The sequence below is a fragment of the Silurus meridionalis genome, chromosome 9 (genome assembly GCF_014805685.1).
Source record: "Silurus meridionalis isolate SWU-2019-XX chromosome 9, ASM1480568v1, whole genome shotgun sequence".
NCBI lineage: Eukaryota > Metazoa > Chordata > Actinopteri > Siluriformes > Siluridae > Silurus > Silurus meridionalis.
The window spans coordinates 20,237,665-20,252,517 of record NC_060892.1 but is presented as its reverse complement, the minus strand read 5'-3'; the positions used below and the strand labels follow the sequence as shown (position 1 = coordinate 20,252,517).

At 39.0% G+C, this 14,853-nt stretch overlaps 2 protein-coding genes across 4 annotated transcripts in view; one reads left to right on the top strand and one right to left on the bottom strand.

Annotated features, from left to right (window-relative positions):
* The window catches only part of mcf2l2 (MCF.2 cell line derived transforming sequence-like 2), a 71,241-nt gene that overhangs the window by 28,443 nt on the left and 27,945 nt on the right, over positions 1–14,853 (top strand). For all 3 annotated transcript variants that reach the window (XM_046857118.1, XM_046857116.1, XM_046857117.1), the window contains exons 6-15: positions 807–923; positions 1,020–1,169; positions 1,296–1,420; positions 4,298–4,412; positions 4,498–4,617; positions 5,105–5,296; positions 5,771–5,962; positions 7,650–7,827; positions 8,287–8,387; positions 8,486–8,574. In XM_046857118.1, the coding sequence (XP_046713074.1) occupies positions 807–923; positions 1,020–1,169; positions 1,296–1,420; positions 4,298–4,412; positions 4,498–4,617; positions 5,105–5,296; positions 5,771–5,962; positions 7,650–7,827; positions 8,287–8,387; positions 8,486–8,574 (1,379 nt within the window). The remainder of the gene's footprint in view (positions 1–806; positions 924–1,019; positions 1,170–1,295; positions 1,421–4,297; positions 4,413–4,497; positions 4,618–5,104; positions 5,297–5,770; positions 5,963–7,649; positions 7,828–8,286; positions 8,388–8,485; positions 8,575–14,853) is intronic.
* Positions 9,284–14,446, bottom strand: b3gnt5a (UDP-GlcNAc:betaGal beta-1,3-N-acetylglucosaminyltransferase 5a). Its single transcript, XM_046857119.1, has 3 exons — positions 14,230–14,446; positions 13,731–13,944; positions 9,284–10,998 (listed from the first exon to the last, which is right to left on the bottom strand). Exon 3 carries the CDS (start codon positions 10,767–10,769, stop codon positions 9,630–9,632), a length of 1,140 nt encoding a protein of 379 aa, XP_046713075.1. The 5' UTR covers positions 10,770–10,998; positions 13,731–13,944; positions 14,230–14,446; the 3' UTR covers positions 9,284–9,629.

The following is a 14,853-nucleotide window of genomic DNA, read 5'->3' as shown; positions in this document are numbered from 1 at the left end:
ATTTCAATAAATAAATAATGATTACATTTGATTAAAATCAGATAAAAGCCAGCTGTTTAATGTTTGGGGCCACAACGAAACGGACCAATCAGAAGAGGGATTTCAAAGATTATTAAAGGCACTGAATGTACCAATGGAACTCTTTCAAAACCATCATTCCCTCTCAATTGCATTAAGACTAAGTGATTGTAATGTGATGTAGCACTGGAAAACAACTGGTCCCACTGAAGTGCAAGCCAAATTGGAGGACGTGTCGCTGCAAGTGGCAGCCATGATAGTTAATTCTGAGCCCTCAGTTTTGACCAACAATCAACAAGTGTATCACAAGCAAACCATAGCTTATTAAACCTCATGCATGCTTCACAGGGGGGACCACACATTCACACTCAGAACACAATCTCTCTTTGTCCAGCAAAGACAGTCGTTAGAAGCAGGAATGTTGTCTCATCAGACCAAAGGACAGTTTTCCACTGATCTAATGTCTATTTGTAGTTTTTTTTTTCTTAACCCAAGCAAGTCTCTTCTACTTGTACATTGTATGGGGGTGATATGGTAAAACTATATCGTGATACATGAAGTAATTTGCTATTAAATAATATGAGGTAAAAAGGGGAAACATCAGAAACGAAAATGGCTAAAAAAGATTCCTGTAGGACTCTCAGTGCTAATTTATGATCGTATCGATATCCAACATTGATTAAATGCTCAGATTGTGTGTGCATGCTAATGGGGTCGCATATTATATATATGTTATACTTGTGATTAACCAAATCAGGGTTACTCTGGATGTTCTGCTGGTCTTTCAGATTGTCATGCTAAACTCCCTGTCAGATCTGCACGGCTATGTGGATAGTGGCCAGCTGACACGTGAATTAGGTGGAAGCCTGCACTACTGTCACAGTCAATGGATTCACCATCGCACAGTGAGTCAGAAATACTGTTCATGACAAGCTTTTTGTCAGCGTAAAGCTCCAAACATACACAAACGAGCGCATCGCTCTGTGCTTTGCGTTTTTTAGGCCATCGAAAACTTCGCTGTGACGGTCAAGACCACAGCCCAAATGCTTCAGAGATTTGGAACGGACTTGGCAGAAACCGAGCTTCCCAACGATGTGCAGTGCACCAAAGATCTCCTGACAGCTCATACAGACAAACATGACAAGCTACAGGTAGTCAAGCACTCAATCATACATGTGCGGTCGTTGTTTTTAAAAAACATGTAAAGATATCGACGAAGCGCATGACTATATGTGTCATTGTGCACAGATTGAAATTGTGCTCCCTCTGTGTTTCAGGAGGAACTGAAGTTGGCTATGAAACAAGGGACCACGTTGCTTTCGTGTATCAAAGATCAGGCCAGTAAAGCCGAGAACCACAAACTAAATCCAGACGAAGTGGAAAATCTAACCACAGTCGAAAGGTGTGCTAAAATAATGACTAACCCCCCACCCCACCCCCATATTATAACATATCAATTATCAACCAATATAAGGTTGTATAAGGTGTACGATTAGTATGGGTCCTGTAGGTAATTCCCCAACGTTGCAAAATTGCCCGCGATAAACAAAATAACGCAATAAACGGACGCCATCACAAAAATGCTATTTGATGTTTACAGTACTGTACTGTATTATTATTTTACTTCATTTTATAATTAATCATTATATTTTTATTAATACATTTTCATTATTTCAACATAAAACTCCATAAAATCGATTCCCTAAAGGTTTTTTGGTCTATCGTGCTATCCGCGAGAGACCGGGAAAATCAGCCAAACAAATTAGTTATGTGGCAAATGCATTTCCCCGATAAACCTGGGGCGCGAGATTAGAACCAAGGTAAAGCAGGGGATTACTCGATAAATATATATATATATATATATATATATATATATATATATATATATATATATATATATATATATATATATATATAGGCCACTGAAGATCTTCTATTCCAGCCCATGTAGAGCAGATCTCCATGGAGATGGCTTTGTGCACAGGGGTATTGTTATGCCAGAACAGTTGTGGGTCTCCTAGTTCGAGTGAAGGCCAGATTTTATTCTACCTGATCGTATACTATACAAGTGCCTCCAACCTTGTTATAACATCATATGAATGGAAAAGTCAGGTGTCAGCATACATATTTTTTTTTTAACTTATGCAGATTATGCTCTCCTGTACATCAAACGATAAAATGCACAGCATTCTATGAAGAGAGTGCACACAACGCATGGTTGAGCTTGTGGTCTCTAGACTTCAAGTAGTGAAAAACGGCACCTTTTTTTTTGGTGTAGCAAAGTAAGTAAGATATTATGCATTAAAAAGAGTTCAAATAAGGTTTTAATTAATGAAAATACAGACATGTGGAAACAAAATGGCACATCAACTGGCACAACAGCAACTGCCGATAGCTTTCAAGATTTAGAGGATGTGGTTATTGTGTTCGTGTCTGTGTTTAGCAGCGAGAATATGCAATTTCTCGTTTATTAAGTAGGTTACAAGAAAAGCATAGGATGTAAAGCCTTTTTTAGATTTCCATTAAATAAAACTCCACTGTGTGCTTAGACACATTACATCAGACAGCACTAACGTGTCTATAACGTGTCTATTGCTTTTTTCAAGCTTTGTAATTTAATGTAATTATATAAATATATATCAAATTGTACAATATAATCTGTGGTTGAGTTTTTTGATCATGGCATCACTGAAAGAAGAAAAACTATTTTTTTGGAATAATAATTAAAAAATTTCGACTTTGTGTCACCAGAGCAGGAAACATGACAGAGAAACTGTGCTTAATTTTTAATGCACTTTTAATTGTAAGTAGAGTCTAGAAGTAGAAAGTGAACGTCAAAAGAAAAAACATCTACAGCACATCATTCCCAACAAAAAGTCTAGATTTGTAAATGTCAACAATTCCCATTATTTATTATCATTAATTAAGTGAATATTCATTTATTTATGTCTGGTACTACCCTGAAGGCAGATTTGCTTTGAGAATGTAGATGGAGAAGTATAGAGAAGGTCAGAAGGAGTTGCATGGTGTGTTTGTGGATTAAAAGAAAGCGTACGACAGAGTGGAGAAAGGAGTTGTTGTACTGTATGAGGAACTCAGGTGTGGCAGAGAAGTATGTGAGGGTGGTGCAGGACATGAGGATGTCTGAGAGCAGTGACAGCAGTGAAATGTGCAGTAGGAACAACAGACTGGTTTAAGGTGGAGGTTGGACAGCATCAAGGATCGGCTCTGAGCCCTTTACTGTTTGCAGTGGTGATGGACAGGTTGACAGACAAGGTCAGACAGGAGTCTTCATGGACTATGACATTTGCAGATGATGTTGTGATTTGTGGTGAGAGTAGGGAGCAGGTTGAGAAGAGCCTGGAGGGATGGAGGTACGTGCTGGAGAGAAGAGGAATGAAAGTCAGCAGGAGTATGCAAAGTGTGAATGAGAGGGAGGGCAGTGGAGTGGTGTGGTTGCAGGGAGAAGAGGTGGAGAAGTTTGAGGAGTTCAGGTACCTGGGGTCAACAGTGCAAAGTAATGGAGAGTGTGTTAGAGAAGTGAAGAAAAGAGTGCAGGCAGGGTGGAGTGGGTGGAGAAGAGTGGCAGGAGTGATTTGTGATAGAAGGGTATCTGTGAGAGTGAAAGGGAAAGTTTATAGGACTGTGGTGAGACCTGCGATGTTGTATGGTTTAGAGACAGTGGCATTGAGTAAAAGACAGGAGGCAGAGCTGAGCTGAAGATGTTGAGGTTTTCGTTGGGAGTGATGAGGATGAACAGGATTAGAAATGAGTTTATTAGAGGGACAGTGCATGTAGGACGTTTTGGAGACAAGGTGAGGGAGGTGAGATTGAGATGGTTTGGACATGTGCAGAGGAGGGACATGGGGTATATCGGTAGGAGAATGCTGAGGATGGAGCCACCAGGAAGGAGAAAATGAGGAAGACCAAGGAGGAGGTTTATGGATGTGGTGAGGGAAGACATGCAGGTAGTTGGTGTGAAAGAGGCAGATGTAGAGGACAGAGGGGATGGAGATGGATGATCCGCTGTGGCGACCCCTAATCCCTAATGGAAGAAGCCGAAAGAAGAAGATGACAATCCGGGAGGCAAAGGACACGTTTCATCATCAATATATGAATCATTAATAAATTTAGCAAGACTATATATATATATATATATATATATATATATATATATATATATATATATATATATATTTTTTTTTTTTTTTTTTTTTGATTACTTTAAAAAATTGATCAGTTTTAAAAAACTAAAGTATATATTGTTTATTTATTTCAGGTTGTTAGCTCAGCTGGATGAGACAGAAAATGCGTTTGAACAGTTCTGGTCCAAACATCACTTAAAGTTAGAGCAGTGTTTGCAGTTAAGACATTTTGAGCAGGACTTTAGAGAGGTAATCATGCACAACAATCTCATACAGTATGATTTATTATTATTTTTTTAAACAAGGGTTAGTCTGATTGTGTTTGTGTGTGAAGGTGAAACTGTCTCTGGACAGCCTGATGGACACTTTGCTGGCACTTTCCGACACCGGAGACGGGGCTGATCGCATGGAGCATCTGCTGAAAGAGCTGAAGAGCCTGCAGGACAGAGCTCAGGTCAGACTCAACAGCTCCTCACATCACTCACTTGAAGAAAACACAGTGTACAGTAATAATGCAAGGCTGGACAAAAGAAAAAAAGGACTGTAATAATGAAAGCTTACTAACATAATATAATTATAGTGAGCTCCTCAGATCATAAAGTGCTTTAATATAGACTAAGTGAACACATCTGTGATTAAAATCCAGAAAACTCAATAACATGACTCACATTTTGTTTAGACATTCATAGTTAAATTAGTCTGTTTGGCTTAAACAGCAGCTTTGCCAGGCAACTGCTGTTAAATAAATAATAGCCCTTGTCTACAGCTCACAGGCTACATAATTGTCCTTCCATAATTCGCAGAGTAAATGGAAAAAGCATGTTCATTTTCTCTGCATTAAAACACTTTTCAAATGCCACCTATACTGTTAAGGAGATCAGTATGGAGTATGCAGGGGAAAAAAATCGACCTCTGATGTGATTGTGTACCGGATTTGACAGGAATCTTTGGAGAAGGCGCAGCTCCATGCCCTGCACGGCGACCAGCTAATCCAGAGTAACCACTACGCGGTGGACTCGATCCGGCCCAAGTGCGTGGAACTGCGGCGCATCTGTGACGACTTCAGCAACGAAGCCAAAAAAAAATACGACGTTCTGTCAAAATCGCTTGAGATCCACACGTGGCTAGAGAAGGTTTGTGGATCTAAAGGAACCGGTAACGCTTATTTGAGGTTTAATGCCTTCTGTTGAGATTTGTAGGCGAATGCAATGCAAACAAATCATTTGATGAGACGTCGGTTATGTCTACAATAAACATTATATACATTCTTAATTGCATTTTTCAGTCTGAAAAATTGCTACTGTTTGCATTTCGGGTTAGATTCTCAACTGCATCTATCTGTCTGGTTGTCTGTCTGACCTGCTGATCAAATAATGATTTATGAAGGAATGGGTGGAATCATTGACTCATTGCTTGCATCTCATTTACGGGCATGAAAGAGGAATCCTGTTTAGGCATCTGCTTGGTAGAATAAACTGTCAGTGTCACTTCAATTAGTCTCTGTTCATGGAATGCTTAGAGTAAAGTACACAAATTAATAATGTTGTCATTTTAATAGCTTTGTTCCATACTGCTATGATTCCAGTGTGCTTTCTGTATATGTGCAGGTGAGACACTGGTGCGAGAATGGGGTGTACCTGCTGGCCTCTCAGGCTGTGGATAAGTGCCAGTCTCAGGACGGGGCTGAAGCGGCTCTGCACGACATTGAGAGGTACATGGAGACGGCTAAAGAGCAGCAGCTCAGTCAACTCAAAGACCTCTACAACCAACATGAGATGGCTCTCTCTGATCTCATGAAGGTATGCAGCTTTCGAATAAATGTAACACAACACAGTAGGGTGTAAACTACTGTTGTACTTGTAATCAGAGTAAAATAACAGAGAATGATGACGTTTGTAAGAACTGTGAAAAAAACAAAAAACAAATCAGCCATCAGTATCACAGTCAGAAAAGAAGAAAACTAGAGGCCATACCACAAAATAAAAAGATAGGCAACAAAACTTTTTAAACCCACATTCTCTGACAATGTAATGGAAATATCCACCCCCCTCTTCCCCCCACAAAAAAAATGCTTCTGCATTTGCAAGTGTCGAGCCTGGGCTTGCATACATGCTTCAGATTCAGGCTCCCTAATTCTGATGATGTAAGTTACAATTGTATCAGCAGAATGAATTCAAAAGTCTAAAGGTACATTCTTTTAGCCGATTTAAAACAACAAAAAAACTGCAGCAATATAATATCTCAAAGCACACTTGCAAAGTGTGAAGTGTGAAGTTAAGAGAAGTTTGTAGACAGGTCAAGTCAACCACTGGACTTAGAATCAGATATATAGTATGAACTCATATCCTTCCTCTTATAGGTTACTATAATTCAACTACCTACTAGTTTTATGCATAAAAGAATATAAAATATGAGCCAGAGCTTGCACAAAAAATAAACTAGAACTAACCGAAAGGTTCACAGTAATGATCATGTTCTAATAGAGATAAGCAGAACAATAGGCTCTATAGTTGGCTGTGGAGCTGTATGATGCAGAGCAAAATGTGCTAAATGTGCATCTTTCAGAGCTTTGTTGCTGTTGCTCTGCATCTGCGATTGACTACACGATTAACAAAACTCTAGTGGAAGTTGGCAACTATTCAAAAACACAGATGAATGAAATATTATTATAGTTATTATGTGTGTCAGAACAAACAATGTGATGTGCGTTACCACGGTTGCTAAAGTAGCATCTTATTAGTAATTGGTTTTAATGAAAGGAAGTCTGTGTACAGAATAACTACTTGAAAAAACTGTGGTGAACTGGGATGCCAAACCTTGGCAGCAAGAGAACCTTTTTCAAGAAGGGGAACTAATGATAACAAACCCAATACCTCTGTTTATTTCTTAAAGCTTCCTTTTAATGAGATCTTTTGGGGGACCCTTGCATTTGCAGGCTTGCAGCTTGTAGTTTCGCTGCATACGGTGCTGTATTAAGTAAAAACACAAACCTGAAACTGAGTGCAAAACGGTTTGATATAGAGAATTATTACATTTAAGGGAATAAAAGCATGCTATGAAACCTTCTTGTACATTCAGACATGTGTTTTTACGTGAGTCTTTGAAGACTAAAGCAAATTTTAAGTTTTTTTTCCCCACAGTTTACTTGAGCAAATGTAAATGAGAAAAATATGCCACAGGAACTCTCAGCGCTTTCGATTCATTCTTGCCCATTTTCCGACGAATGATTTATCGTTAAGAGCATCAAAAGCTTATTCCTCGCCTCATGTTTACGCCCAGGAGTGTAATGGTCCATTCTTTCACTGGAAACACGCATAATGGGTGCTACGCACAAATCAATCAATCAATCAATCAAAAGTGAAATGCGTAAGCGAATGATTTACAATTAAATCAATTGCACGGGCATTTTGCGAGACTTGGCTCACTTGTCCTTTTCTTTATCATTTCTTTGTCTAAAATCTCATTTGCATCATTTGCTTCATGCAGATCAATGTTCAGAATGCGCTGAAAAGACTGGAAGAAGTCCACGAGATGTTCGAGAAAAGACACATCAGTCTAAAGAGGCTGTCTGCCAAGCAAACTAGACCTGTGCAACCGGTAGCTCCACGTCCTGAATCTTCTCCAAAGCGCCCTCCACCTAAAAGCACGCGGCCTCCAGGCTCTGGTAAACAACTACAGGAAGCCGAGATTGAAAATTTCACGTATGCGCAATGCATGTAGGTGCCACATAGATGCCGTTTGACCACAGGACCATGATTGTGGTCATGATTGAAGTGTAACTTTTTTTTTGTGTGTAGATTTGCAAAGCAATGCAACTGCTGCTGTTGTTTTACAAGATGAGATGAGACTAAAAACACTATTCGTGGTCTTCTATTCCTGCTTGACTTATTAAAAGATCATTCAAAGTTACTGTAAATCACTGATTTTCCACTCTGGATGAAAAAATAAATTCAATCAAATTCAGTCACAGGAAATGCACACAGACATGCAAATAGCCAGTACACTTACTGATGTGTTTCTGACCCTGACATTTTGTGGCATTTGTGCCACAGTGGTTTATGTTCCGTAATTCTTCAGTAATAGCGAATTGTCGTTTAATAAGCGCTATGTTTCTTTTGTTTAGTACCAAACCGCAGAGGTCCAGAAAATAGTTCCACCAAGCATAATGCTGACGCCGAGCTGGCAAGGAAGAAAAACATACGCAAGACTAAAGGAGGCATCAAGGTACACGACACACCCTTTCCGTCAGCCTTTATTTGAATATAAACAAATGACCATGTAACCATCGGCTAACGCTTTTCCTCGCGTGACACTGTTTTAAGATCGAAGTTATGCACGAGGAAAGTCAGGGGGGTTCCAGCCACGTGCTTGTGAGCAGCGAGACGGAGGAGAGTCTCTCCAGCAGGCGGAGGTAAGCGACACTCCCCCAGGAGGACGTTCCAACACTTATGGCATTTTGCAGAAAAGACACTCCGTAAAAATCTCAGAGATGCATATTTACATGCAGGTCTATGTGCATATGAGAATTTCTAAATCTCACTTGCACCAGCAGAGAAAAGATATTCTGTATTTAACAACATTTATTAGGACCTGTTTTAGAAATCTGGACACAGGGATATACAGTATATATTATTATATTATAGGCTGAATATATTTATTTTCCCTTCAACAGTCCATTCATGAATGGACATACTGTACTTCAAATATGGTAAAGTCAATGTTAGGAATTTTCTCAAGATTATTATAGTCTGGCTGTTTTTTTAGCTCTGTAAGATATGCACGAGGAGAATGGCAAATGGAAACTACTGGGGTGTGAGAGCTTGTTATTTATTCTTTTGTTATTTTATTAAAAAAAAATGTATTAAGAAAAACACTCAAAGCAGTGAAATCCTTCTTTGTCACATAAAAAAAATCTCTGGGGTAGAAAACGAATTCAGATTCTGGGAACTTCCACAACTATTCATGTGGAATTATTTAGAGAGCAGGATGTGGTCTGTGAAAACCGTCTTGGCACATGCAAACGACAGGAAGTGAAGGTTTCGTTTGGGTGAGCAAGAAAGAAAGAAGAAAAAAAAACAGGTAATGTAGAAAGAGCGAGGGCAAATGAAAAATAAAGTGTGTTTATTTATTCTTTTTTTTTTTTTTTACAGCATTCATTCATTTTTAGCGAAGAATAGTAATAAATTACACCAGAATCTTCAAGTGAAACTTCAAGTAACAACAAACAGCGTGACAGTTCTCGAAACAGATCTTCTCAAAATGCTCCCCAGATGTTTAGTTAATGTGTACGTTTTAAAGAAGGACCTGAAGCCTTCGAAATAAAAAAAAATTAAAATAAACAGATGTAAAAATAAAATAGGTGATTTCATTAGAACAATGAAATCATTAAAAAAGATGAACAATAAGATGTACAAATATACTACATACAAAAATTAAATACTGATTGGCAGAGTAGATTCCATGACTTCAAGAAAAGGCTGCTTTGCAGGCATAGGTGTTTGTAAAGTGAGGCATACAGAGCAGCCTGATTTTCACAGCTGTGCAGTATAACTTCCCGAAGAAACCCGAAGAGATTCCGTTTACTTCTGGCGCAGTGGCAACCTTCCAGAGAGAGGTGACATCATGCTCGTGTCCGTGAGATGTGATCATCTTTTCGTAAATGCATGGGTGATAGGGGGCTTTCCCCTCACCTGAGAAGTAAACATGTTCCTGGGGTGAGACCCCAACGCTGACTGCGCAGATTCCCATGAAAACATCATCGATGTGGATAGAGGCGTTAAGGAACAAAGTGGCCTGGTAAATTTTGGCAGCTACGTCCCTGGAAACTACGTAACCTGCCCCTGCCGTGTAGTCTGGGTAGGAGGACCATTGGTACATCTGGAAGGGCACGTAGTATTTGCTTTCCTTGCATCGAATTGGAGGGGAACCGCGGTGTACGTGTCCCACCCAGAGATCCACAACACCTTGAGCGCTGAGCTCCTGGAGAGAGCGGACAAGGTTGGGCATGTGGACAAAGATGTCATCGTCGGCAGACATTAAAAAGCGAGCGTGGGGACAGTTGTTATGCGCCCAACGGAATTGCAGCAGTAGTTTCACAGTCAGGTTGTGGAACGTGTCAAGAAAATCCTGCTGCACCATGTCTTTGTGTACCTGGTCCTCGGCCTCAAGCTGTTTCTGAATAACATCTCGTTTGTGTCTGTTTGGGTGGACCCCCATAACGTATACCACCTTCACATTGACACCCAACTCCGTCTTGATGTAAGTCTGGTTCCCCCATGTGGAGCGAATCGCCTGCCTTCTCAGAAAGTTCTCAGGAGATGTTTTAACGAAAAGAAGGAGCAGCACCTCCTGCCCTCTGCACATGCCCTTGTGGTCTATGAGGTACGGAAACCTACCAAAGTTCCTAGCCTGTTCAAGGCTCACGCCGAAGGACTTGTTGATAAAATCATAGCTATTGATGAAGTAGCGGTAGGAGTAGGATTTCATATGGCTCACAACGTGATAATCCACCTGCTCCCAGTACAGCATGAGCGTCGAGACGACGCAGCACATCGAAATTAGCTGCAAGAACTGATATTTTCGCAATCTCCTGAAATTCATCATCATTCTGATACTTTAACGATGTTTTCCTATCGCTTTCAACTTCAAGTTCAATAAGTAAATTTTGATTTTCTTCCTTTTCTGAGTTCCATTATAGGTCACATAAATAGGGAGTGCAACCTCATAGAATTTTACAGGGCTTCCTTTAACATTAACTTTTGTTCCCAGCAGTCTTTTGAGCTTTAACGTAATCACCAAGATTGTGAGTATACCCCTGCATCCACTGGCCTGCAGCCTGTGGAGAGAAGAAATAATGTTCTATTACTTTTGGAAACGTACAGTAATCATGACTTTAACCAAGATAAAATGACGACTGAAGGTGAAGCACGACTGCTGAATAAACTGCAACGTAAACAATAAACAACGTAAACGTATGTCGGTACTATTTAAACTTTCTGACGAATTTTTTATATTGTAGATGTTTCCGAAGGGCATAAAGATTTGTAAGGTGATATTTGAGAGGGTTTTTTTATTTGTTGTTGGTTTTTTTTGTTTTGTTTTTTCCTCAGATCAGGTGCACGATCAGCTGCAGGCATTGTCCCGTGTCAACATTCACTGGGTGTGGTGTCTTTTTTCGTTTAATAAGGATATTTCCAGCTCAAAAAAAAAAGAAAAAGTCTGACTGTAGCTCCTGTCAAAAGTAGTTAATGTTTACCAAGTGTTTCTGTAAACTTCTTGCTGTGAGATCCGGGTGACTGCGTTTTTAACTAGGAATTCCCCCCAACACTTTTTTCTTTATATATATATATTTTATATATATATATATATATATGTGAAAGCAAAAAGTGCTTTAAAATAGTGCTATATCCCACAATGAAGAGGCTTTAAATAAATATTTCGGAAACCAACAAACAAAAAGATCATTACAGCAGCAAAACGCAGAGCATGCAACAATGAGGGTCCCTCGAAAAAAGCATGGCCTTGAAATAATAGAGGTCGGAATCGTCTTTCAATGGGCCCTAAACAGTCAGTTTGTTTAAAGAGCTTTGAATTCTTTTTAGTTTTGTTTTATTGTCATGCTGCTCTGTGTGCACCTGCTCCTTTTAGCCCCAGGACAGACTGAATAAATTCCTATTTCACATTGCTGTCAGAGGAACACAATGAACCTGTTCTAATAATGTAAATATACAAAACCCGAATTGGCTTGCCCAAAAAAAGACAAAAAAACGATTATGATTTATTTATTTACTTGAATTGTTTTTGGTTATTATTTTTAGCTATAGGTCTGTGGTCCAATGTCCTCTTATAATGCACCATGTCTTTGTTTTTTTTGGTCTTGTGCAACAAATGGTAATAAAATAAGGACAAAGTACAGATCAACCGAACATGTGATATTAAAGCACAACGCACGCAAGAACTTTACAGCACACACGTGGCTTTACAGCAACCCGGGTGAAGAGAATCGTGTCACGTTTCCTGAGACACGATCACGTATTATGAAATATTAAACAAAATGAATGAATCGAAATGAACATCAGAAAATATAAATTTCATTTAACTCCTCACTATTAGGTTGTTAATGTGTAATAAAGCAATACAATTTTATTAAATAAAAAAAAAAAAAAAAGGTTTATAGATTAACATGTAGCCCGGATGGTTTGAAAGTTTTAAACAGGGCAGTTGACACATTCTAGTTAAAGTGAAAGGTCTTATAAGGTTCTTATAAAATATTAAAAAGAACGGTTTTTAAATTAACATGGCTCTGATGGTTTGAAATAGTATTAAATTTGGCGGGTTAACACATTACACATTATTTAAGTGCAAGGTCTTATAAGGTCCTTGTAAAAAACAAAATTAATAACAAATGCAAACTCGATTGCCTTGTTTAACAGCTTGTTGTTTTGAAGGTCTTGCTTACTGATAATTGATTATGCATAACTAAGATTGTGCATGTAATAGGTTTGTTGTTTTATATCTGACCGCATTTTTTCCATTCAAAAACTTCTTGATATAGACTACAAGGAACCGCAATCCATTGTAGATTTTTCCTGGATGTGTAGAATAAGTAATTATAAGGTATTTAGAATGAGGTACTTTTTGATTCAACCACGTCAAGACCGATCACAGCACCATACTTTACTGAACGTTAGCCAGCTATAAAACGCAAGACATAAATTGTAGCTACTGTGGATTTATGGAATGGCAAGTATTTATCTGTACTCTATCGCTGCAGGCTGTTCAACCAAACAACTGTGCTGGAAACACTTGGGAGTAACACTCGCCTGCTGAATGTTTCTGGGTTAAAAATATGTACAGCATGTAAGCTGTCACTGCTACTGCTGTCTGGTTACATGCAACTGGCAGCTCAGTCTGTTTTTTGATCATGCTGGAGCACATTGAATTGCGTTCTGTATGATCTGAGAAAACTGTGAGCAATTCGAGGACTAACTAATGTAATTATAGGCAATTGAGATTATTGTGAAAGTGGGCTGTTTGTAAAAAGGTGCATTTATGTGTGTGGGTGTTTTTTTTTTTTTTGTAGGGCACAATCAAATAAAAATTTACAAAGTAGTTTCGAAGGCATTTCAAAGACACAGCCTTTTGCGACCATCCTGACTTGCAGTGCAAACAATTCACTGTTGACAGACTACACTGCCGTTCCCCAGAACCTAAAAGACTACTTAGCGGTAATGTACTTGCTTTTCAGGTTTATTACTTGAAAATTTGCTGATCCGCCACCATCCCCATCCACACAAACACACTACTACTATCTAATCTGAAAACACACAGGCAATACAGCATGGACTTTCCACATAAAAAGCCACTTCTGTGTCCAACGTCCAGTAGTTAAACATTTAACTTGGATCATTCTGCCGGGGAGTTTCTCACTGGCATAAATGTTCTCATTTAAACAGTGTCCCTTTATGTGTGGGTGTGTGTACGTGTATGTGTGTGTGTGTGTTTGGAAGTGTGTAAACTATAACAAATTCCACCCCGCTTCTATTTTTATGTAGTAGTTCGACTTACCAATGCATGAGCCATCATCACTGGTGAGAGGAGCCGGTCACTGAATGTACACTCAGTCCAAGTTAACATGTGACTGAGGCCTCAGCCGGAGCTTCTTTCTTTTTTGGGTGGGACTACAGAGGGAGGAGAGTTAGATGGGAGGCTGCTCTCATTAAGCAGAACCGCGTCTGCTCACGTCACACAGGAGCTTGGTCCTCCTTGGAATTTGTGTCATCTGAGTCATATTCAGACAAAATTCAGCTCAGTTACACAGTTACTCAGTTTCAGTGAGATTTCCAGGGAGATACTGTATAAGCAGAATAATAGCTATTCTTTTTTTTTTTTTTTTTACATATTACAAACACATTTATATAAATAGCCTTAATATTGGTATTCATAAAAAGAAAAAAATTTGAAATCCAACTTGAATAAAAATGACATTCGTATTGAAACTGATGTAAAATATTCCTACTAAACATTGCAAAAATGTTCCGAATAAAAGACTGTACTAAGCACTTACATTCATGCAGTGATCTAATCAGCCATTCATGTGACAGCAGTACAATGCATACAATGCATGCTGGTTTGTATCATGCAGATACGGATCCAGCAGCTTCAGTTAACGCTCAGCATCTGAAACTTAGAAAAAAATGTGTGATCTAAGTGATTTTGACCACGGAAAGCTTGTAGGTGCCAGGCGGGCTGTTTGAGCAGTTCTGTACCCGCTGATCTGGTATTTTCAAATAAAACATTCTAAAGAGTCGGCTCAGGAAGGTGCAAAAAGTAGTGTAGGAAAAAAAAAAAAAAAAAAACGCCTCGTTGATGAGATCATAGAGAAGAGCCAGACTGGAACGAGCTGACAGAACGTTGAACTCAACTGTGCTGCTGTGGTGAGCAAATGTATCACAGAACGCAAAAATGTGTCAGTGGTTGACTGACAACGGATGAAACCAAAATATATATATATATAAAAAAAGTACCTAATATTGTTTGGAAAAAACTTTCCCTGCAGCTTTGACACTACTGTAGATTGAGTAGGCCCCAAATCAGAATTTTAAAATGAAGAAAGAAAGACATCTCATTTGCATATGTAATCTGAAAACACAGTATCCCATTTTTGAAGATGAAAGATTAGGCAGGCGTA

Excerpts from the sequence above, each read along its gene's own strand:
- b3gnt5a (XM_046857119.1), bottom strand. The coding sequence starts at position 10,769 with ATGATGATGAATTTCAGGAGATTGCGAAAATATCAGTTCTTGCAGCTA.